At 38.5% G+C, this 26,109-nt stretch overlaps 1 protein-coding gene across 6 annotated transcripts in view; it reads left to right on the forward strand.

Annotated features, from left to right (window-relative positions):
- Positions 1-26,109, forward strand: part of SH3KBP1 (SH3 domain containing kinase binding protein 1) — a 247,382-nt gene that overhangs the window by 116,063 nt on the left and 105,210 nt on the right. For 5 of the 6 annotated variants that reach the window (XM_076356614.1, XM_076356599.1, XM_076356606.1 and 2 more), the window contains 2 exons: positions 11,328-11,434; positions 21,231-21,354. In XM_076356614.1, the coding sequence (XP_076212729.1) occupies positions 11,328-11,434; positions 21,231-21,354 (231 nt within the window). Of the gene's footprint in view, positions 1-11,327; positions 11,435-21,230; positions 21,355-21,816; positions 21,935-26,109 lie in introns of those variants that run through there. The other variant, XM_076356623.1, reaches the window with a different exon arrangement.

Raw genomic sequence — 26,109 nt, forward strand, 5'->3', positions numbered from 1 at the left:
ATCAGTCAGTCAGAGAGTGACACCGGGCCCCTCCCCGTGGCTGGCTTCTGGAGCTTTCTCTTGGGGCATTGTCTGTGCTTGCAGCACAGACACTTGGGCCTCATCCCTTACAATGGGCAATTTGATTTGTTACTGTTGATATGTATTGTTGGTTTAGCATTAATGATTGCAGTCAAGCAAATCCCTTACACTCAGGGCTATAAACTCTGGATGTGCTTAGTAGCAGAGGATTTTGAGGTATAAAGCCTTCTTTCCGTGAGAACTAAAGGTACAAGGCAGTGATGAGGGAATTGATCATTATACCTTTTGGCTCTTTTGAATAAACACCCACTTGATAAATTACAGCTTTTTGAATGTGTTAGAATCTTGTGAAAAAAGTAAAAGGAAGACGACCAAAAGAACATGATCTGTGTGTGGCATCTTTTGAAAATGACACTATATTAAAGAACTAAATTGCTGGCAGCCGTCTTACCATGAGCCATCACTCTTAATAGGTCGTCAGTTTAATTTAGTAAAAATGAATGCTTATAAATGCCACAGAGGCTTGTTTAACTGATGAGAACAACTAAGAAAATAAGGGAAAATTTCTGTGGCATTCAGAGTTTCTCACTACCAAAAGCTAAAGATGCTGCAGAGCTGGCTAGATGCAGCTATTGCAGAACGCTTGCCTCCCCTCCTTCTCCAACATTGCCTGGGGCAACTTGTTCTGCCCCTGCGCTGTATATGTAGGCTGATGACTTGCCAAAGCAGATAGCCTTTTGGTTTGTTTCTTTTTTCCCATTTGTTGTCAGTTTTGAAGGATAGTGATAGACAACTGATCTGCCTGATACAGAAATACTTGTCCTGCACTTGTGGAATGAACTATCCCGTGTGGATACTGTGGCACTGTTCATCTTTAAGGATGTTGTGGAACAGTGAATGTTAATTTTTGCTTTCAGTACTGAGATACCTTTTGGGAAACCTACCTTCTGCTCAGGTGTCATAGAGCTAATAGTGCCTGGGGCTTCAGAGGGCCTGCAGCAGCAAGAATAATTGATTTATTTCAATTTATCATATTTATTTATTGCTGTTTGGAACGTGTATTCCTGGGCACTTGTGCAACCCTCAAATAACAAAGTATAGCATAACATGCCCTTTAAAATGGCAGGTTATTTTGGATTATAGCATTTTCACGATGATAGCTGAGAAATAATAACAAATCTTAAAATGAGGAGTGCAATTCAGGGCTCCTCCTGGTGTGTTTTCCTTTTAGCAGAGCTGAAGGACAGGTAGTTGTATAACCTCACACGCTGAGCTGGTGCGTGTCAGCAGCCCAGTGAGCAGCCCTGCCACAGCTCTGTTCTCTGCAAGGTTTTGAAAATGTCATGGCTTAATTGCCATGGGAGACACATGCCTGAGTGTTTCTGCCCAAGTGACTACTCATCTCAGTGTAAGTGTTGCAGAGTAAGACCCATTACACCAGACTGGGTGAGTCATTTTCCCAGTTTACCAGGGTATCTCCTAGTTTCATGCGTTAGCTTCCTAGAATTTAGGATTTGTCTGGGCTTGTGTTCCAAGGCAAACTTAATGTAGTTTCCTAGATTTTAGGAATACTGCTGAACAGGAAAGTGAAGTGTCTGCTCTGTCTGTGGATGTGTTAATATTTTTTGTTTAACTTTGTTGCCTTTAATGGCTTCAAAGTGAATATTTAAATTGTATAGATATTCGAGAGGAAAACAAAATTCTAGGTTAAAAATCTGACTGATGTTCTAAGCAGCCAGTATGAGAGAGAGTTTTGTTTTGTGTTGTGCTGTTGATTTATTGCAAGTGTTCATTGTGTAATAGCTCTCATGAGTGCAGCAACGAGAAAATTGGTTGCTGTATTTTTTGCATCTTTCCAACATTTCTTGAGGCATGTGTTTAATGTATGTTGTTACCTGTTGGAGTGAAAATAAAATCTTGACAATGTTTTTTTTCCCTGATAAGAGAGGCTTACTTGAAACTGATGTAGCAGAGGTCAGAGTAAGACCTGCAATGTAATATCATTACAGAGATTGAGAACCTGTCAAAAAGCACTGATACTCTGGTAGCACAGTTGTTGGCATTCTTTAAGAAAAAGGTGTACTTTTTAAAGCTGTTCTGGAAATTTTTTTTTTAGTTAAGTTGGACAGAAGTCAGCTTCAAGACAGCAAGCTGGTAGTACAAAGTTAAGATTTTGGGAGATTACTGTGTAGGAATCCACGTGGCTTGATCTAAATGCCTTTATTTATAGAGAGGAGAACACAAAGTAAACTAAATGTGCACAGCGGTTCCACAAATTAGAGCTATTTGCTTTCATTTACTGTATGTTGTGAAGTGCTACTGTGCATAGGCAATTTAAGCGGTGTGAATTATGTGATGGAACATAAGAGAAGTGGGAAAGATGCAACAGCAATTCATGTTTAGTTTTGGTTTATTCAAATGCTTTCTCTAGAGATCAATACAAAAAAGCAGCAAAGAGCAAAGTAGTCGACCACTATCTCAAAACCTGGCTAAGGGGATAATATTTTGGGATTATCCCATGACAATGTGAGATGTATGCAATGAGAATAGAAAGAGAAAAGGCCTTTTATGGGCTGTTTGGAAATCTTGTTGTGTTTCTGTTCTTGCATTTTGAAACTTCATCTGCCATCCAAGAAAGAATATTTCAAGTTTGTGTATCTCTTCTTGTTCTTTAGAAAAGCTAATTTATTGCTACAGATAATCTATTGCCTGCAGTATTTGTTAAAGCTCCTTATACAGTCATTTTGTATGAATTGTATGCTAGCCAGTATAACAAACTCTTTGTAAGATGGTGGGGAACCCCAGTAGCAGGCAGTGGGACCTAGTGCATGTGGCAATGAACTAAGTCCCAAAGTTATGGATGACCAGGGCAAGCCACCCTGATGAAATATGCCTTGGCTTATGCAGCATTACAATGAGGACAGAAGCATTTGCTGCTCCTTGGAATGTACTGCTTGTGAAAGACACTAGACGAGAGCAACAAATTGTTACTGTTGAGAACGGGCAAGAGAATGGGTCATTTGGCAAAAGCTGGTATAAAGGCACCACTCGCTGCTGAGGAATATTTTTGCATCTCTGGAAGCAGGTGAGAAGCTGAGTGAGCTTCTCCAGTCTTTACCAAGACTGTGTAACTGCTTTTAAAGTACAGTTTAAAAAGCCTGTTTGAAACCCTGTCACCAAGTCCCAATTTTCATCTTGTGATGGAGTGTTTCACCTTTACAGGTGAGTGCTAATCCAAAAGAATCATTTACACTGTGAAGTTTAAAAGGTACAGGTACTAGAAATAGTAGCTTTGATGAACATACGCATTTTCAGTTCTGCATGTGGTTGAGTTAATGTGTAGTTTAATACTGTGTTTTACACTTTCCCCCTAAAAGATAGAATATAAAATATGCAGCCTGTATGGCAAGGCCAAGTGTTCCTGTTGGAGTTTGGACTTGCTTTGTCTAATTTGCCAGTGATGATTTGACTGCATTCGTGATGTTGCACTTGCAGAAGTTTCTACTCCTTTTATATGCATTTTAAAACTTTCAGACTCAGAAAGAAAAAAAATTTGGTAGTTTATGGTTAAATTGTGCAAGTGTCTTTTGAGTTTGTTTACAGTTTCTCTTCTAGCATTTCCTTCTGCTTTGGGTTGGGCTTAAATAATGATCTCGGCTTCACTAGTATTCCATTTCTGTCTGTCAAATGCACAAGCCTGGCTCCTGCTGTGGCATACGGAAGTGCTCCACTTCTCGGTTAATTAATGGTTTTCTCCTAAAAGCATATGACCAGTGGTACTACGTTGTCGCTGTAAGTTGCTTCCAGTAGTTACTGCTGTTATACACGATAAAAGGCCTGAATATTGCTGCATGTTTTTAGCAAAAGAATGAATTCATTGAACAATATGAGGTTTGCTGTTATTCTGATGGTGCGTGTGTGTTAAAACGTGATGGTGTAACAAAAATGTGTCTTCCAGGCTTTCAGGTTCCTCACAGACAAATCTTGGTCATAAAATTCAGAGCAGCAGCCAGCTGGCTGAAACCTTGAAGTGTTGCTGTGGAGTCTAGCAAGAGAAAACCTACTCCTCAGTAACAGTAGAACATTAACACACTCGGAGTAATATATTACTAGCAGTGATGGCATATTGCATTGTGGCTTAATTGTGCTTAATGGAGTCCTGCAATCTCCATGATTCAGCTGCACACATCAAAGCAGGGCACTTCCCAGTTCGTCTGCTTGTAGAAAAACACAGCAGCTTTACATAACCCATTTGGTAGAGTACTGGAAGCACCTCAGATATTCCATCTCCCCTCACCCCTCCTTGCAGTTCATCTTTGTCTTCTCTGGTATATTAATGTCACAAATTAAAAAAAAACAAAACAAAAAACAAACAAACCAAACAAAAAACCTCCCAACACTTCCCCCCCTTAAAATATTCACACCCAGCTTACTTCTGTTTTCTGCTAGACAGGGAACAAACAGACCTCAGCAGGGTTTTTTTGTCATCCATCCAAAAGCATTCACCCTTCTAACAGCATGTGGGTGATGAGAGAGTTGGAATTGACATGTCACATCCCAGGTCGGAAAAATACTGCCAAAATCCTCCAGGAAAAGAAGGAAATTGGAACTTGACAATTCCGGTGCCTTTTAAAATCAGAATTGTATTTCTACTAGTGGGTGGATATAAGATGGTGGAGTCCTTGTGTTGTGGGAGACAGTGACAGAATCCACATTAGGACTGAGTATGACCAAGGCTTTATCTGAAGTCTTTTAACACTATCTTCAATATACTTTAAAAAAAGCAATTTAGAAAGTTATTTTTAATGCTAACTGTCTGTTTGCTCTTAATTAGGTAACTTCTGTTTCTCAAAAGGATCTACTGAGGTGTCCTGGTTTCATCAGGGATAGAGTTAATTTTCTTCCTAGTAGCTGGTACAGTGCTGTGTTTTGGATTTAGGATGGGAATAATGTTGATAACACACCGATGTTTTAGTTGTTGCTGAGCAGTGCTTACACTAGTCAAGGACTTTTCAGCTTCCCATGCTCTGCCGACTGAGAAGGCTGGAGGGGCACAAGAAGCTGGGAGGGGGCACAGCCAGGACAGCTGACCCAAACTGGCCCAAGGGATATTCCATACCATAGGACATCATGCTCGGTATATAAACTGGGGGAAAGCTGGCCGGGGGGGCCGCTGCTCGGGGACTGGTTGGGCATCGGTCAGTGGGTGGTGAGCAATTGCACTGTGCATCACTTGCTTTGTATATCCTTCTTCTTCTTACTATTATTATTATTATTATTATTATTATTATTATTATTATTATTATTTTATTTCAATTATCAAACTGTTTTTATCTCAACCCACGAGTTTTTCTCACTTGTGCTCTTCCAATTGTGTCCCCCATCCCACCGGGCGGGGGGCGAGGAGTGAGTGAGCGGCTGTGTGGTGCTCAGTTGCCAACTGACGTTAAACCACGACATGAGGGTAGTGGTTTTAAGAAGAATTTTTCTCAGAAGTAAGCTTGTAGCTCAACCTTTTTCTTAACATTTGCATTTTAATATACCCAACTCAATGATTTATAATAAAAAAAAAAAGGTGATACAGTAACCATCTAGGCTGGCAGTCCGAAACAGCTGTACCAGAACTCCATCAGCACTATTAAAATCAGGAACATGCAACCTAAAAGCATATACGTCATCTCTTAGTTGTACAATAGTTGCCTTTTGTCTTTTTGCACATTAAATTTAGAACTGGTTTCTAGCTGAGTCATATCACAGCCCAGCTTGTCTAGCCAGGAGACACTGTGCACTGAACCAGTTCCCCCCAGCTATAGATATAGCTTTGAAAGCTGGAAGGACGGGAAGTGCAACTGAGGCTGATGGGCAGATGATGCTGTGTGCAGGGAAATCTGAAATAGAAGACAGGAAACTTTTCCTCCAACTTGGCATTTTCCTTCTAATAGACCTGCCTGAAAGGGGCTTCTTTGCCAAGTGGTTTTACTGAGTTCAGTTACTTTGCATCTACTTGAAGGGTGGCCCAGTGAATCTCAGTTTCCTTCCGTGGTTCACCTGAGCCTGCCCAGCAAGCCCGCGGTAGAGGGAAGTCCCTGGGTCTGCAGGAGCTGCTGTGTGCTTTAGTGTGTTTGAAATTATTTAGGTGTGGGAGAAATGTCTTTAGGCTCCTCATGCTGCAAACCTTGACTCAGTCCTCAACCTAACCCATGCAATTTCCATAACAACACTCCTTTATTAAAAACCAATAATAATAGAAATCCAACCCAACAATTGGGTTGGATTGTTTGTCTGAGCCGCAATGATCCCGGTATGTCTCTTTTTGAAACAGATCCAATTACAAAACTGTGGGTATTTAGGTATACCTTTTGTCAGCAGGGAGAGGGACAGACATTTGCTCCATGGGTCTGTTCTCTGAAGGTTTTCATTGAATATAGTTTTTTGACTCTATAGAATAGTTGTACTGTGTTACGAAACAGATTGCTGTACTTGTTCTCTTGTGGTGGGGAAAAAAAGTTGATTAGTACGTAGAGTTGATGGGCCTTCTGTTAGTGAGGTTAACCATGTGGTTTTCACTGACAGGACAGGCTACAAAGACATTGGCGTCAGTGAAAAGTAGGCTCTACAGAAACCACCGTATAACCCATTCACACATGCACACATTTATATAAACATCTATTTCATGACAGAGGTTTTAAGTTTAAAAAAAGTAGTTTGGATTTGAAAATTCCAGTCCATTTTGAAATCGTTTACTTCCTATCTACTCTGCTGCTGCCACACTTTTCATCAAATCCCGCGTTGTCAGTTTGTGACCTTTCCTGGGTCTGATGGCAGCGTGTAAGTACCAGTGTGACTTCTTGTGTAGCGTTGCCTCAGCTTTTGGTGCCCCTTACAAAGGTAATCATTGAATGATGATGTGTTGTCATTGCCTCTTTTTTGTCTTCATTGCTAATGCCAGAAGGATGTTTAAATGTCTAGAAATCATTCTCTCTCTTGCATGTGTACATCTGGAAAAAGGCCCTTTATGGTCTCCTGCTGTCACAGGCAACCGCACCATTTTTAGAATCTGATCAAACACTACTTTGAAACGAATTAGATTTGTGCCTTCAAAGATTTTTTTTGTTTGTTTGTTTCGAGTCTCTAAATATATGTTCATTCCTTTTTCCATTTGACCTAACTTTAGACATTTTGTAGTTAGATGTTGAAGTCTGATCTAGCCACAGCAGTAGAAAAAGGCACCTCCAGAGTCTCATTCATCTGATGTATTTTGGTTGTCTGTTTTACAGTGACACTAAATACCCTCTGAAGGTATTAGGTTCTCTCCACTCCTGAGTGATGGGCTCAGATTTAGACATCCGACTCGGGAACACCTACAGTGAGAGACAGGTGAATCTTAGGATAAGGACCTAAAGGAGCTGTTTTAGCAAAGCCTGTTGTTTGCACTGCTAAGCTACCAAGTTTTGCTCTGAGCAAAAGTGTTTGGGGAATGATCGGGGAAGCGGTTCACCTCTCAGGGCAGAGGGAACGGTAGCCTCACGTAAAGTGAGCGGGAGTTGGCAATCAACAGCTGCAAATAAGGAGGCAGCCAGTATCACTCTTAAGGTGCATCGTGACATGAAACCTTTCGTGATGCATGCAAGGTCCATTTTCTTTCTTCCCTTGCTAGAACTGCAGACACTTCGTTAAGGGTTTAGTGCCATCGACACAGCCCTTACAGGGAGCGGAGCAGAGTCAGGCATGCTCTGTGGCACAGTTGTTGAGGTCTTGGTGCCATTGCTTCAGATGCAGTGTGCTTGGCAGTCACTGGTTTGTTAGCCCTCTTGTTCGCGCGCAGCAAATTCTCTGTGGCTGCCTGGTTTGTTTTAAGAACAGAGTGCACAAACTAGGCATGTGAATTTTTTTCCTTTGAGGTTTATTATAACTATGTAAATGGGAGCCAGTGTTTTTTACAAGGGTGAGTGACATTATTTCTGTATGATAGCTTGTTCTGAATAAAACGTAGCTTGGTTAGTTCCCGACCTGCAGCTCATAGTCGTTTTGCCTTCGAAACACTTCTGATGTTGCGCCACAGCTGCAGGAAATGAAAAAGCCTAGAACCGCAACCAGCAGGCAGAGCGCAGTGTGGTGCTGCCTGCAGCAGGTTACTCGCTACAAATTATTATACATGGGTGACCTGGCGGGTGGTGAGCAATTGCACTGTGCATCACTTGCTTTGTGTATTAAACCACGACAATGGGCCAGTAAAAGTTCACGGATTCCTTTTTTTTTCTTCTTTTAAGCCTTTCAAAACCCAGTGAGGACTTAGCAGCACACCTTTTCTGATTTTAAAGTACTGGACTTATTACCTGCCTTTTCGCCACTCGGTAACTTTTCACTTGCAAGTAACTCTGTTTGTGCTCAAGTGTGGAGAAAAATGCAAAAAAAACCCTACAAAATATTTTCTTCTTCAATTTACAAGTAAGAAAAAAATTGATTAGATTAGAAAGTATCTGCAGTCTTCATTGCAGAATTGCTGCCCTATATGGTTTATAATTAACTTTACATCAATCGGTCAAATTACTTACATTTTAAAGTCACAGTGCGCCACGTAGATCTCAGATGACTAGCAGTTAAAGCATAGGCTGTAATAATACTCTGCAATAAGTGGCAGTATTAGCAAAAGGGGAAATGGCGAGAGAAGACCAAGACTTCAGTGTTTCTGTCTAAACTGCTTGTTAGTTGTCCCAGTTGGTCTTTCTGGTTCCTGGCCACGCTGCCTTTGGACACTTTCTGCTAGTTAAGAAACAGACAAAAAATCGGTGATGCTGGGGTGGGAATATTGCATTTGCAAAACCAGAGTTTTTCTTTACTAACAGTTTTTGTATATGCACTGCTTGGTCACTCTGACTTCTTTTCCTATCAGCTCTCTTTTCTTAGAAGACTCATACTGCTGTATTACCTAGGTTGCTTTAGTGTAAGAAAAAACAGATACCCCTCGGCTGTAGAGCTCTTCACGCAACTCGTGCTCTGCTCGAGTGCTCCAAACGTTAGCATGCACATGGGGTCCAGCAGCACCTTCGCCTTAAAACCAAAGGGATTCACTGCTGGATCTGTTGTCTTGCATTAGGCCAGAGAGAGGAACTAGTTGGTACATAGAGTCTATGCCTCTTGTTGGCTTGCTACTCTCCACTTAGGTATTTCTTTAGAGAAAGATTCGGGAGGAGAGGGAGAGCAGGGACACAGCCATGAGACTAATGGAGATAAATGCAGACTTTCACTAGGTTTTCTATACTGTAATAAAAACACTTTATCGGGTGGGAGGGGGAAGGATTCATACAGTTCTACTATTAACATCCAGAATTGTGTTTATTTCTTACTCTCTTAGCAATTTCAAAAGTATTCTCCAAGAGTCACACAATATTGATTATTAAATAGGGTGGCAACTGACATCTGTCATATCAGGCAACATCAGCACGTCAGTTGCTACTTGATGTTAGAAATCATAGTGGGAATGTTATCTTTAGGGAAAATAGCCAGCCTCTTTTGCAAAATGAAAGAAGCACTCAATATGGAAGGTATTTATTATATTTAAGTTATTTTGAATGCAGCTGTGTAAAGTTGTCAATTTAGGACCATTTTAGTTTAGATGGTGAAGAATGAACAGTCATCTGTAGGTGGAAAAAAGAGCCAATTTGAGTGAGTTTGGTTACATTGCATTAAGGTATTAATTTTAACATTAAAAAAGCTGCCACTCATGCAGGATTGCAGTGGCTGTGAAAAATATTGTCAGAAAGCCAAATTCAATGGCTTCCCTTCTCCCTTCTTTCTCTAGTTTCATTTAATAGATTAGAAAAGAAAAGTTTTGTAACTTTTTATTACTGTTCGCCATAGAGCAGGATTATCAAGAAATGTTGCAGGGGTAATAATAGACTGACCATAAGATCTATTTCTGTAATTTGATGTCAGATTAAGGCTGGTTTTGGACAGTGTTTGCACAACTGATTTTGGTGTGTATTGAGCATGTTTAACAGTTAAGAGAAATAGCATAAGAGAAAGTACATTTACTTGTGTAGAGTGTGTGTATATATGTTTGTGTGGATACATGTATATAAATAATACGACATAGTATGGTTTATACATTGCACATCTTCTGGAGAAGAGGGAGTAATCAGTGAATCCTGCGTTCTGAATGACTTCTCTCTTCCTACCTTCTCCTCCTCCACCACATTCCAACGCAGTCATGATTCATGTCAGTAATTTGTCCTTCAGGTAATAGAGGCTGAGCAGCAAGCTTCGGCAACTTAATTTAGGGAAGTTCTCAAATCCGCTCTGCTACGAATCGTATGACTATAATTATACGTAAGCCAGTGGATCTGGCAAACAAAGCTCTGGAACTGAATCTTTTCACTTACCTGTCTGTCTTAAAACTATGATGGCAGAAGGGTCAAGTAAGGGGTCTTAGTCTTATTCAGAGCTATGAATTCAAGCTTCTCTCCAGTCGTGCATCCAAAGGTGCATCCTCATACCAGCTTCTCATGGGAGCCTGGACGCCCAAGCTGAAGAGAAAGATGGCTGGTAACATCATTTCCAGTAGCTGGTTGATTATCAAAATTAGCCTGTCTTAACCACACTAACCCAATGACACAGCTAGCTTTGGGGGTCCTTTGGGATGGGTTTTCCTTCTATTTTCTTTAATCTGATATTAGTGCATAAATATGCACCTTACAAATATGCATGTATACATACATGCGTATATATCTGTAAATATATATAAAAAAAGGTTAGTGAGATATTTGTACACCTGTGAAAGAATTATGGAGAAAAAGATACAGGACGAAATAATCAGTTGAGAGCTTATTTCCGTATGAGCAAAAGCCACAAGGTTTTGGATCCCTTCCCCACCCCCCCAATTTCTGGATTTGCCTACACCATGTGTATAGAGTGCTAGACTAGAAGAGAAATTGTAGCAAATACACCTGGAAAGATCTTCTGAGTAATGTTTGTCCATCCTGTCACTAGGAAGAACAATCTATTAGTTAAATTTTGTCTCTTGAATAATATTACAGAAAGGAAAAAATCCCCACAATTTATTTTCGTTTATTAATTGCATTGAATTATAAAAATAGTTGAAAGAAATAATATGCACCAGAAATCTTTTTTCCACCCTCTTTTTGTAAATTAATTCTAGGCAGATATACTAAGCATTGCAAAAATTCAGATTCTTTTAATAGTGCTCAAAGAATAATATTTCATCTTTAATCATTTCCCCTGGCTTGTGTTTGGCATGGAATTTTGTTTTCATTTTACAATTTCCCTGTTTCCTTCATTTCCACCAGGAGAGAGGAACAGAAGAAGAAGATGTCAGGTGGCTTTCAGTTATATGCCTCAAAATGAAGATGAACTGGAATTAAAAGTTGGTGACATCATTGAAGTTGTGGGAGAGGTGAGCAGATCTTTAATGGAATATACATACATGCAGTTCTGACATACCTTGTGAATGCTAAGCTCTTAGATACACTGTGTTCTAAGACAGAATGTAAACCAGACTTTTTTCTTCTCTGGTGTACTGATGTGTCTGGTTTGGGTTACTGTTGGGGGTGACGAGATGTGGTTGTTTGCTTATGGGTTTCGTGAGGGTTTTTTTCCCTGCGGCACTTCTGCTGGTTTTACTCGATCAATTGACGCTTCTGACTTCTGTTCAGGGAAAAAGCTCAAAGTTTGTGCTACAGGGCTATTGAGTTTGTATCTCTGAAGAACCAAGATTATAGCAGGAAAAGCTCTTCCCAATTTTAGGAAGCCAGCCACAGGAAATAATTATCTTTACGGAGTTAAACACATTTAAGAAATTTATTTGAAGCCCTCTGGAGTTCAGCCATGGCATTCACCTTTTGTCATCTTTGCCTGCAAATTTAACAATTTCATTTTAGTGTAATCGTATTTTATCTTTTTTTAAAAACAAACAAAAATACCCCCAACAAATTCTTTAGAGACTCAAGATGCACTTATTTTGGGTGGAAATGGATGTGAAAAATGAATGCACATCTCTTAGAAGGACTGGGAACGAATTACGAAAGCTTGGACAGAAGAGATACATAAATTTGCTTTGCATGGGTGAATCTGGTTGCAGGATCAAGGAATGCTGTTCACTCCCAATACATTCAGTTTTGTTCCATTAGAGATTTTAGAAATACCTTCTTGAGCTTAATACCACGCGGACCAAAAGTCAAAATGCTAACATGAAACCTTTAAGTAGAATGCATTAAAACTCACTGAGTCTTTACTTAGCTTTAAAAAGATCTAAGAGCTTAGTCCGCTCAAGCAGCCAATAAAAGGTGTGTTTCAGCTTGTATCATGTATTTGTAGGATTTTTTTCCCTGTGACTCAGCAGCTAATAAGTCAACATTTATTTTCTTTTCAAGGATATATGATTCATTTTCTTTTTCCTGCCTCTGTCACTTAAGAAATCAGTTCTAAAAGAATATAAATTCTACTGCAATCTACATGACATCCAGCATTTTCTTATGAGAGATTAAATTCTCACATCTGAATGTAAGAGGCTTAGTGATCACTGGTTTTCCTTTAACCTAGCTGTGCGTGCCAGCTCTGCACATCGTTCTTCCTGGGATCAGACATGATGTGTCACTCTAACTAACCTTATTCTGTCTGTGAGCAGAATTGTAATGGGGGATGTTAAGGCTGTAAGATATTTGAGAGCATATTTTGAAGACAATGTAAACCCAATATTATAATGAGTTTCACAACAGCACATGAGCTGTTTTCATTGCGCAATTTGAAGTATATTTAACCTCACATGGCCACACAAATATCTTCCGTCAGTTGCCTTACTTAAAACTTTAAGTCTGTGTCTTTCAAGAGTGAAGTGATAGAATAAAACCCCTTCCTAGTATCCAGCCAACAAATTAACTGTACCACATGAATTGTATAATTAAATAATTTAGATGAGACACTAGACTTCTCTTATGAAATGCATCTCTTGTCTTCTTATAAATTTGAACTTAATTATAAATAACAGATTTATTTAAATCCAAATGAGACTGGAAATGTTTGCATTAAAATTGAAAGATGTAGAACTATGAAATTGAAGCATTCCTGTACTTGCATGTGTGTGCTTATAGTTAAGGGCGTGTTTTTTGAAACCCACTTGGATTGCTGATTACAGACTTGGTAGTCTTAAACTCATAATTGTGCCTTGAATTACTACTGTTGAAGAAAGCATTGACAACTTGCTGATTCAAAGGTTTAAGAAAATATATTGTCTAGGGCTGCTTTTTTGATTGGCAGTCCTGGAGAATGGCATACTGGAATTAGTTTTACTGTAGCATGGAAGAGGATTGCTCATGGCTAGTTTGAACTGCTGACCATAAGTAAATGCCGAAGAACAGTTGACACAGGTGAGGCTGTGCCCACTTTGACCTTATGAAATACCCTGTTCTGTCAGCTGCTGAAACATAAGCTCTGCCTCAGGCATCACCTGGTGCATTCATGCGATCCAGGACATTGTCTGACTCTTCTGGTTGGGACTAGATCAGCTGGTGGAAGAGGGAAAATAAAGGAGTTTAGAGAAAAAATTGTCAGCACCTCAGGAAGTGTTATTGTGTGACCTTTATTTTCCATCATGGTTGATACCAAGCAGTTGATGTTGAATACTTCCTGTTATTACTTCCTTTTCTGCCCTTATCATAGTAGTGTTAATTCCTCGAAAAAGTAGGGCAGAATTTTTCTTTTGAAAGAGGAACTTTATTTGATGTAGAAAGCTGCACCAACCAATGTACTGATTTCATTGTTTACCCTTCTGCTTGTAGGTAATGCTGCATAAAGAGTCATTGCACTGAAATAGGATTCACAGTGTTTATGTAATTACACGATGCTCCTTATTTCAAATGGTAAATGTTTGATGTGAGGGACTTATTATTTAAATAATATGGCTTCCTCAGTTGTGAAAATGAAGATTTTTTTGCAAGGGCCAAAATCATACTGTGTTATTGTACAAAAAAACCCAAAATAACAGCAAAAAACCCCTCCCACATAGGCGACAATTGGAGGCAATTATTGCAAAATATCAATTTTGTTTATCATTACTCAAGATGAAAAACTGGATGACAGCATCTTCAGTGTTATTTACAGTGGATCAGTGGGTAATTGGAACATTAATGGTCATTCACTTTCCATTTCCAGTTGCTCCTTTCTCTACCTCATGAGTAGAAGGTCTCAGATTCCCACAGGTAGTATTTTACTGTATGCTCCTAAGAAAGTTGCATCAGTTGAATTAATTGGTCTTAAATTGACTTAGATTAATATTTTCAAATCTCTGTGGATTTCTGTTTAGTTGGAAAAAAATCGATTCCTATCTGACCTACAGCAAACTAAAATGGATATTGTTCAGATCAAAATACTGTGTATGAATCTTTATGCGGGTATTTAGCAAAAAATGTGTTTAAAATGTCACTTATGGTTGACAACCCATTAAACTTTTCCTGTTGCAAAGAAAAGCTGGTTCCTGTTGTACTGTGCTAATTTGGCTTCATCCTTAAAGAAATGGGTTGTGCTCCTCCTCAAACCTCTTGAAGGTCACTGCCTCCATCAAAGGGTTGGCAGAAGGGAACGCAAGTCTTCTCCTCAGCTGCCTCCATCAGTGCCCAAGCATGTTTCCCCAGACCCCAGTGAAAATGGCTTACACTGATAGCACATGGTGACATGCTGAGGATGAGGATGTCTTTCCTTCTCCCGCCTCTGCTTCAGCGTGCTAACCAACCCCTGAGTTGTAGTAGCATCTAAAGCTGCCCCACATCCTTCTTCCTGGTGCCAACAGGTTGGATAAGATGCTTTTTGAAAGGGTTTTTATGTCTGTGGTACTGGTAGATACTATTGGAAATTCCTGTTGTGGCAGAAGTGGTTTGGGGCTATACAGTGGATTGAAACAAGAGCAACAGCAAGTGTGAATTTTGAGATGCTAGGCTTGTCACCAGATAGGTATCCTTGGAGGCTGTATATGTTCAGAATTCACAGTTCCTTCCTATTTGTTCTAAATAGTTAGAAATTAATTATAACAAGGTCAGACATTCATCACAATAGATAAAAATGCTTGTTGTTAAACTAGAGGTTTCCATAACTACACAGACACTGATACCCATGAGACATTAATTAACAGACAAATTAAAAGTACATTTGAAACTAACAAGAGGAGCATTTTCATTGTTTTCATTCACATTTAATGTGATTGATAGCTTTTTGCTTGTCATTTTCCTAGCTCATTAGCTATAACTCTAATTACATTTGTCCCAAAATACAACTGTAACTAATTGTCTTATTAAATGCAGATATCTGAATTCCAATTATGTTTCACCCTTAGACTTTCATGGGGTGCCAGACAATTAACCTGTAGCATCATAGTAAGGACATTTGGCATGACATTCAATAGTTCTGCGCCTGCTTTCATTTGGGATTATTCTGTCGTTGTGCTGCTATATACCTTGAGGCCTCATCCTGCTGAGAAGTCAGCTTTCTGGCAATGTGTAGTGCATGGAGTTAAGCTCACAACTAAGTCTTTTACTGAGACATGACACTGAGCTTATTCTTTGACTTCTAGTTAACATTGCCATATATTACATGATCAAATCCTATAAGTAACTCATTTGAAATTATAAAAATGCAGGGCAAATTTTTAAAAATCTGGTTCTCCTTTTGGGTAAGGTTGGTGGGTTTTTTTTTGTTGTTGTTGTTATAAGATAAAGTGGTTCAACCCGTTTCCAAGAACAGGATAAACACTGGGGATTCAGCTGGACTTTTCTTATGGTAACTTATTTTGACAGCTGTAGAGTTGAAAGGGGAATATTTAATAGTGGCAAGGGGATGGTCTGTGCCACAAGTACGTAACTGTATAATACTGCAAGAAAACAGTTGGGAATGAATGCTGGGGTTCCACGTCCCTCAGTTACTTTTCTGTGAAATCATGTGGTAAGGTGTTTTTCCTGATCCTCTTCCAGCAGGTGGTTCACAAGGACTTCTATGACTACTGCTTGTTTGGTTAGTTCATGTGGTAGGAGGCTTTTTTGTGGAAATAAGGGTGCAAATACCTCTGACTCTTTATAGGGTCATTCCAGTTCTATGTGATTGCTTTCTCTGCCCCTCGGTTTCTTACTTAGAAGATGATGTTAAAAAAAAAACAGCAAAAACCCAAACCACAAAAAAACAAATGAAAAAAATCCCAAAGCACATTTTGACATTGTAGAATAAAGAACTCTGAAGCTGAAAGGATCCCCTAATACAAGGTACTTGTGCAGTTTTTAATTCTTCCCTTCTGCACCAGAGTTATCAAACAGCTTCCAGATGTGCTGTAGCAGAATCCCAAGGGCTGGTTGACGTCTCATGGGTGTGACTCTCACTGAATGCACTCCCAGAGTAAGCCATCAAGTGGCACTGTAGGCACCATCTTCTGTTGAGGTCTTGTTTCCAAAATTTCTTTTCCCATTGGCAGTGAATATGATTTGTTTATTTTGCCTCTTGGGAATCTATGTTTTTAATTTCCTTTCAACATAGTATTGCTTTTGTCCTTCAAGCTCAAGATCTTCCATTAGAATTTATAAAATAAGGGAGTTTTTTCCTTTGCTTTTTGTGCTCTAGTTCTCTCTAAGCAAAAGAAAATTTGTTGACCTTGGGCTTCTCTCCTTCCCGTTGCCTGCCTCTGGCATTGCTTTTATTCCTGGGACTGTGTTTTAGTTTTAACAGCCCAGAAGGACTGTTGTGATCCAGGGAGGCTTTCTTCCACCTGAAACCTTTTCTGACTCAAAGCCTCCCTCCTTTGCCCTAGTTGAGCTGTAAGTAGTCTGTCAGCCTAATAGGCAAAGCTGCAGGTTGTAGAAAATCTTGCGGAACAGGCGGATACAGGAGTTTATTGGAAACACACTTTACGTCAGCAATTCCAAAGAGCTGAACATTTTAATCATTTGACAACTTTAGCCTACTAATTATACAGCAAGGTGTAAGCAAGCAGCTGTGGCAATCCTAGGTAGTCTGGCAAGCAACTGCTGGTAGTTCGCCTCAGCATTTCCTGCTCTTTTTGGGTATCCCATCCTGGAGTTACAGGGATGGCTGCCCAGTTCCCTCAAGGGAAGGTGCTTCTAGGCTTGTAGCAACAAGGTTTATTGCACTGCAGGTCAGCCTGATGCTCCCTCTGACACTTCTTTCTTTAAAGGGGGATGTTGCAGATTGTATTGGCCATGAAGAGAAAACCTAAAGAAAATAAATATGGAATATCTTAATTTTGTAGTCCTAGTGACCTACTGAAGTAGTTTTGGTTTCTTTGGTTGCTTTACAGTTACAGAATAAAACTGCATTCCCAGTCTGAAATAGAACTATTATGTTCGCCTGAAGACTTGAACTGCTGTCATATTATTTTCTTTTTCCTTTTTTTTTGTACTTTAAACATGGAAATAGGCTGATATCAATAAATTTTGTTGATTTCTAAGCAGCTTAATGTTCTAGCATCTGTATACCCTTTTGAGAACTTCTTGTTTGTGTGTCTGAATGTCTCACCCACATAATTGTCTGTGTTATTTTCCTGTCTGTTCACTTCCATGGTATCTATTTTGAGCACTTAATTATTATTTCTTAGTTGCATTATTATTCGTAAGTAAAATTAACTATTACAACCTCTTACTGTCTTTCTAGTCTGGGTTGTTATCGTGTGCTGGGATCTCACAATTTGATTAAACTCTCACTTTCCAACAAAGTAAAACATTATATTTTGAATGATTTTCATCTGTATTTTGTTTATAGTTTCCAAAAACCTCATTTACATCAAAAGAGGCTCCACTGATCGAGTAATTCAATTAAAACCAAAATACAAGTATTCTTTCTTAATTGAAAATGTAAAAAAACCCAAAGCCCTGTGATATTAGAAGAACATTTGAATGTTGCATAATTATATTTAGATTAAATTTCCCTTTAAACCCCAAAGGCAAGGCTTCTTAATGGGATGTATTTCTCTAGAGATGATGCACCATTCTCTGGTGATACTGTAGTTCGTATCTCTTCCAATCACCTCCAGGCGTTGGACTGCATATGGCTGTCTGCTATAGCATCTGTCCCTGCCCCATGCCCGGCATTGACTGAGTTGCAGTTGGGTGCATGTGTTGTTACCTCCCTAAATACATGAAGTGGAGTAATGAACTATCTTCAGTCACTTTCCTGTATGTTGTTGCTCTCCAAATGTGGTGTGACAGCAGTACTGGCAGCCTAGGGGCTGGGCAAGATGAGGACATGCCATGCCTCTCCGAAAGGCAGTGAACAGATATAACACATTGAAAATACGTCTTGAAAATACCTCTAGCTGTAGCCACTTACATTTGGCAGATTGGAAAGATTCTTCTTCTAACTCAAAACCCCAAACTTCGTTTTCAGGATGAACCTACGATTAGTGTGTAGGTTATTATGAACAGTAGAACTTCTTTTCTGGCGTAGGGACACGGACTACTGAATGAAATCCTCTTCTTTCTAGTTTGTTTGGTTCAGCACATGAATGCTGGGCATAAATCAGGACCTAGATGTACAAAACCTGAAAGCACTTTGTTATAATGGTATAGTAACAAATTTTATTGAGTGCTCGTACCTCCAGATCGATTACCCCTATGAATAATGGATTTTCATTTGTAAGGTTTTATTGGCTGGAAATTATTGTGACATTTCAAACCATATGGCAATGGGTTGCCCCAATTTGGGATAAGGAAAACCTGGGGGTATTTTAGTGTCTTCTTTATTGTATGGATTAATCTCTAGCTGGTGTGTTTTGAGGCTTAAAAGTACATAGCATGTAGCTATAGCATTTAAAAATACTTAAAGCTTTTGATGCTCTTAATGAAAATTTCCTAGTAAATCTTTGGGAGGCCCAGTTTGACCTGAACCTCTGATGTCTTGCTAACATAATTCTGCATTTTCTTGTGGAAAAAATCTGGGTTTTGCTTTAGATTTTTCTGAATTTGTAAAATTACTGAATATGACATGGTATTTTCAGATAATTCATTCTTGTATCAGCTGGAAAACTTGTAATAAGCTAATGAATGCTGTGAGTATATTCACAACCAATTTAGATTTACCTTTCTAAAGATCTTTGTATGTGTGTTTTTCTATACACGTACATAGAGATCCGTACATAAACATGCCACATAAAGAGTGCTGATGTTAACTTGTAAGAAAACTGTGAAGTTTTATCCTGGAAGAAATAAGCAGGAGAAAATGATTTGAGGTAAAGATGGAACTGAGTGGTATTGGTCACCTTTTTTCTGTCAAGTAATTAGCAGCATCTTGTAAGCAGGGCTCTTAGGAACTGTGTAATTCCCCTGTGATTAATCTTCTGGTCAATCAGCTAATGCATTTATGGTTTAATGTTTAGCTCTAATCAATAGAGCCATCTGGGAATACTGCATTAGAAAAATTGAAATATTTTATAGCTCAAAGTGTGTTGGCCATGTTAAGTGTTTTCTATATAATGGTATATAACATATTGGTATTTAGAGATGTAATTTGTAGGGTTTACTAAGTGTTGTGGATCACGCAGTTTCAGTTTTCCATATAGTTTTTAATTTGTCTGGAGAGAACAAAAGCAAATATTACCTTTGAGAGACTTTAAGACTATCATGTGAAAGACCTGCACCCCACTGAAGTCATGGAGTGATTTGTATGTATTCTACCCTCTGAAGTAGCAGCAAGATAATAGCCATATTCCCAAAGTTGTGCTTGACCTCACTGATACTACTGATGCATTTAAAAAAAAAAAAAAAAAAAGCTTTGTCATGGACAGGTACTGAGGTTAAATGGAAGTAGCTGTGCTGGTCTCAACTGCTTTCAATTTAAACAAAAATTCAATCCAGGAGGACAAGAAATGTGCTAAAGAGGATGAAGATGGAGAGAAAGCACAGGAAACATTCCTGGAGTAACAACAATTTGCTTTATACTAAAATTGCACATGTAGCTAAGTTGAAAGAAATTCAACCATTCCTCTATAGTTTGAGGAAATATTTGCTTGTGTTATATAATTGAACATGTTAAAGAACAGATTTGTTTTCTAAAAACCTGAGATTTTCACGGATAAGTGATAGGAAACAGACTTTTTTTTATAATAATTAACTAGTACCACTTAAGATGTGGGGTTGTTTTTTTAACAGTAAATGTGAACACCCTCAACTTGTAAAGTTAATTTTCTATTGTCATGATTTTGTTGTGGGGCATGAAAGAGATGGGTCAAACATTATTGGAGACTGATGTGTCACAGACTGACACTGTCCTCCCCTGGGTTTTTTTGGTGAATGGACAGTGTCTGACAGATGAAAAATATTTATCTGTCAAGGGTATGTTTAGCTGATGCATATAATAAGTAATTTCTTGCTGTCCCATTATAACCTAAAGGCATCTGCTTTCTAAGGGCTGTCATTTCACTGTCTGACGCTGCCGTTCAATCCTGAATGGGTTATACAGGAGGGAGTTTGTCATTTTTAAGTGGTATTTTCTCTTGGGATTGGGCTAGGAAGTGTCTCTCCTCCTTCTGACCATGTCATTATTATGTATTTCAGTAGCTCTTTGTAAATCTAGAGTCAAATATGCATTAGTACTGTTCTTTGTTCTCTGTAGAGTTCTTACATTAACACATTAACGATGTAGCAACATTTTTAACTTTTAAAATAGAGAATTTCTGATTTTGATGGGGAAGGCAGGAATATTCACATGATTTATATTAAGATACTTGGTTTAGATTCTCTGAATAGCCCTTTGCAGGCATTTCTCTTTCACCATTGACTACTTAGGGAATTTAAACTCTTATAATCTGTAAAACACATACATTAAGAAGATGGTCATGAATAGGAGTATGGTGTGCGCTGAAAATTTAGTGATTGAACTGATATCCATAAGAATTGAAACGTGGAGACACCATGTGCTCTCTGATTGTTCTTTTATTCTTTTATTTAATGCTCGTCCATGCTTCTGACTGCTGTCAGCACTGCTGACATTTAAGATGGGTGCATGCATCTTTCTTGCTTTTACTTCAAAAAAAAAAAAGAGATATGTTGTGGCTTGGAGCCTATGCCATGTGCCCCTTATACCTGAAATTAATACAAGCTGCTCAAAATCATTACTGTCATTGTTACTGAAAATCATGAATATAATGTAACTCTGTAAAGTGTTGCTTATGTTGAAACCCCTTTTTTTTTGTTTTTGTCTTGGTGCAGGTAGAAGAGGGCTGGTGGGAAGGTATACTCAATGGAAAGACTGGCATGTTTCCTTCCAACTTCATAAAGGAATTGTCTGATTCTGATGATGTTGGAATAGCACAGGAAGAGCAAGTAAAGCCAAGTAAGGAAAAAAATATTACTGATGTTCCGTATGTATGTCTGTGTCTTTACCCACTAACACACTGATAGGATAGCGCATTCATATCTCTTGCTTGGAAGTGTTTTTGAATGCCACGTTCTTAATTTATGCTGTGAAAGGGTCAGATGATGATGATAAGTGTGTACTTACAATGCTACCTGAGTTTTAATATTGGCATCGCTCCCTGAGCTGCGTTAAGACTTGCCGAGCTGCAACAGACCAAGAACAGAGAAGGCGATGATGGTTATTGAATTTGTATTTCAAAATGAATTACAATTTTTTTTTGTCTTTAGATGTGGAAACTGAGCAAAGTAACCAAACATCTGCAAAGTGGCTGTGCTTATTTAAACGAGGGATTAAAGTGCCATGCCTTCTATAATGACTCCAGTAGATTTAAGGATTCATAATTATTGGTGTGGGACATGCGGCACTTTTTCCCTCCAGGTGCTGAGCATGTTACTATCACCTCCGTCACCCACTGCCCCAGCAGCCAAAGGGAAAAAGGCCAGAACTGGGACATGGACTTTGTTCTCTCACTTACAGTGGGCCAGTACTGCCGCAGGTGAAAAGCATGTTTGGTAACTAAGTTTGCAATAGTATAAGCATGGTAGTGGGTTGTCCTATTTATAACTTCCCTTGGAGAATAACCTGAACCAAAAGTATGTTGTTATATGAAATGGACACTTGTTCGTCTTCATATTTTTTCTGTTCTTCAAACAGATATTCTTGTTATTTCCTAATTCAGTGGTCAATTCTGAATCTTTAGTGAAAAGGAAAAAAGTCAATTGTATTTACATATTTCAGGCTAATTCCACAATACCTGCCAAGGTCTTCCTATTTGCAGCACTGCAGACATTCATTGCTGTGTAGTGTTCTTCTGAGAGCTCTGAACAAGCAAAAGTGAAAGGACTCCCAAGATCTTTGTAAGCTTATTTCAGCTCAAATTTACCAAAGCCTTTATAGTTCACTCTGTCAGTAAGAGTTAGAAAGTTATAATACTTTCTTTTTTTCTTTTTTTTTCCTCTCATTTTTCCATTTAAGGCAAATTTATCATCTTTATTCCATTCCACAGAAATAAGATCCTAAAAAACCTGGCCTTTGCAATGATGAAAATTTTTCATATTGTTTTTGTAATGGAGTACATATTCACGTGTAGTGGAACTGGTGACCTAGTCTTGTGGTCAGTGCTGCTAGAGATATTTATGGGTAACATTCCTTCAGACTGGAATGAATATTTTTAAGGAAGTTAACAATTTTAGTGTGATGGAAAGGGAAGAAGGGCATTAAGTGAAGTTCCACATTTCAGTGAGATTGCAAACTGCTTTCTATAACCTGTATATGCTATCATGAATTTCGTTCATTATAAACACAGTAAGTCTTGGAAGAACTAATTGTGTAGATGTAGTTTCAGCTCTGGATTCTGTAGTGTTTGGTACTCTATAAATGAACAAGGTAAGTGATACTGTTCAGGATGGAATACCCCAATTTTATCTGTATGAATGAATGAGTATTCCTTCCCCAGGTAATTTGGTAATATTTACTTTATAATGAGCATCCTAAAAATGTCTTTTAACAAAAACATACACTGGAGTGTGTAAAAGCAGCCACAAAGCATTAGCTTGTTTCATCGATGTCCGTAATGGCACATGCTTAGTTCAAGCTCAGTTTTGTGTGCTGGTTCTGTCAGTGGAACCTAAAACCTGTGATACCGAAGATATCGGTAACACAGATACCGTTTTTGTTTCTTTAACTAAATTGAAGATAACTACAGCTGGGAGATGGGTTTTCTTCTTTCTTGTATGTAATTTAACTCTTTGGAGGTGCTTTGTGGCTAGCTAAGATGATGTGTTATTAGGAGCTATTTTCTAAATAGCAAAATAACCTATAAAACAAGAACACTGTAAACCTCCTCAGAGAGAGACAGGGACTCAAGGAATGTTGAGATTCTTATGGGGGTTTTAATGCTTTTAAATTTATTTTTCTTAAAGTAAAACCATCACTTTAAGAACTTCATCCCCCTAGCAGAATTATGGGAAATATGCATCAACTCAGTTCTTTCTGTATGGTTTATGTAATTGTTACAGGTGTTGCTCTCTAACACATGAGGCTCTATTCAGGTGCACCGACTGTCTGGATTTGAAAATCTCCACAATGAGATTGCAAAAATTTCAGCAAGTTTATACAACTGACTAGGAATGATAATCTCATTCCGAGTATCTGTGCTTAGTCTTAAAACATAGCAAAATAAAAAACGAACAAGTAAACCCTGGAAGATTTGAGCATCAGGCTAGCGTTACTGTTGAAATGCTCTGGGTAACATCTCAAAAGGGTGTACATTCATGCGTCTAGATCAACTCCTTCCTCTGTGGATGACAAGACATGACAGCACTTCAAATCTGCAATAACTCCTTTTTGTTACGTTTTTTGTTGTTGTTGTTACGGACGTTGTTTGAATATGTCTGTATCACAGGACACTGTAAGGCAGAAACCTTGAATATCAATTCTAGATAAGTTAGCACTCAGGTGCGAGGGGCTGTACCTGCACATTGAACCAGAACCTTCGGCGGTCACTGAGGTTCTACACAGCTTCCAGAAGGGCCTAGAAAAGGTTGGGGTATGGCTCTGTAATCTTTAGCAGCAACCTTGAACTCTTCAACCCAGCTTATACAATGGATAAGGTAATACTTGGCAGGTTTCCTGCGAGACTTGGGAAGGTAGCATGGGATCTTTGGAGAAGGGGCACTGTGCAAACACAAGAGTATTTTTTAGTTAATAGTTACATTTAATGCTTTGGTGAAACTTAGTTAAACTTGATCTTTTAATCACATTTTACTGACCCTCTCTAAAGAGAGCCTTTTTGGAAGAGCGAATGTAATTTTTGGTGAACTCAAAGTGGAAGAAATACAGAAGAGAAAAATTATATAACTTGGCTTTTTAGGAATAAGGTTAATAAAAACGCTTATTTCTCTGTCCTTCTGTTATGACCTACACAGGCCCAATGGGGAGAAAGGTGTCGTCTGATTTTATTGGCTTTGTTGTGTCCATGTAAATTTTATGACAGATCAGAGTAAACGGCCAGGAGGAATTATCTTGGCTTCTTTTCACTCTCTGCCATAGAGTAACCTCAGAAGTTTCTTCAGAACAAAAAGTCCCTTTTTTGAAAATGTCTAGGGATAGTTTTGGAGGTGCCTAAAAAATTCTGAATACTGACAGTGGGCAAACTTGCCCCTTTACTGAAAGGGTTGGGAACTTGTGCTTCCCCTCAGATGGTGGGTGCTCAGCAGATTGGAAAGTGAGACTGTTACAAGATGAAAATGTTGGGGGGTTGGGGGTTGGTTTGTTTGTTTTTAAAGTATTTGTCCAACTGTAAGGTGACTGCCAAATTTTTTGTCTTCAAAGGCACATTTCAGAATGTAAGTATGGACAGGATCAGGTACCCTTAGAGTAAACAACGGTTCCTTGTTCTTTAAAGCATCCTCTTAAATTAAAGCATTGCTTTACTTTGACCGACTGTTACAGCATGAACAGGAATTATGCATTATAATTTTATTACTATATTAAATGGATACATAAATTGTAAGATTATTTTCTAGATTTCTCAGATATCTAGTATTAATTTTAAGAATACTTTCAATGCCACATCTTGTCATTACAGCCTGTGGAGAAGCAAAAAGTTGTCATGTAGTCAAATAAATTGTATCTGAGAGAATCACAACTTAATATTAAGGAGATGATTTCCAAAGCATTTTAGGATGTTCGTGGCAATGTCATGACAACATTTGAAGGTGGCCTTCTATATCTTGCTGTCTCTTGTATGTGTCTGTTCAGGAATTGCTAGGCCTTATGGTATGTATCAAGTATTTTTAGAACCTGTTAGTGATGGCCACTGAGAAGTCATGACTGCTGGAGTTCGAACTGATGATAGACTCATCAGCTGATGGTTCAGTCAGGCAACCTCCTATATTTTGAGTTCTTAAAACTTTAGATGTCCATTACTGTCTCTCTGGCTCTCCTCAGTGTCATAAAGCTTAACATACCTTTCTCTTAGCAATTTCTTAATTGTTGTTTGACTGTTTTAATAGCATTCTTTTAATGGTATGTTGTAAAAACACGGTGGAAAGATGGACCTGGGGCTTTTTTGCTTCCTCATTATGTAAAAATAAGACAAGGAAAAACTTGTTGTTAATTAAACTGCAAGAACAAAACAAAGAAACAGCTTTTTACAATACATAAATGAGTATAGCTTTCTATTTTCTGAAAGTCCAACAGAATGATATGAAGGGGGAAAAAATACACATTTTTGGTACCAAAATGGGTGTGATGCTATGTTGGGACAATTCACATGTACTGGCTATTTTGCTATAAAATTTTACTGAAGACTTTAATTTTTATGATGGTGTACCTAGGTGAGATTGGCAGCAAGCTGACATTGGTATATGCTTGGGCTTGCCTGGGTACCTCGGGTTTCAAAAAAAAACTCAAACACACAAAACACCTCAGCTGCTCATGCCTTTACCTTCACTTGAATTTTATATCATAAGTGTCAGAGCATGAGTTATCTTGCTATCAAAGAAAAAAAACCCAAGAAATTAATGTTTTTGATAATAAAAATGTTATCTTAAAGATCTAAGATGGGAAGAGGGATATGTTTGGGTTTTTTTGTTGTTGTTTTCTTTTTTAATTTTAGTATTTTGTTTTTGTTAATGTGTGCTGAGTCAAAACACATGATTAAACTAT

This window comes from Aptenodytes patagonicus, chromosome 1 (assembly GCF_965638725.1).
Source record: "Aptenodytes patagonicus chromosome 1, bAptPat1.pri.cur, whole genome shotgun sequence".
Lineage (NCBI taxonomy): Eukaryota > Metazoa > Chordata > Aves > Sphenisciformes > Spheniscidae > Aptenodytes > Aptenodytes patagonicus.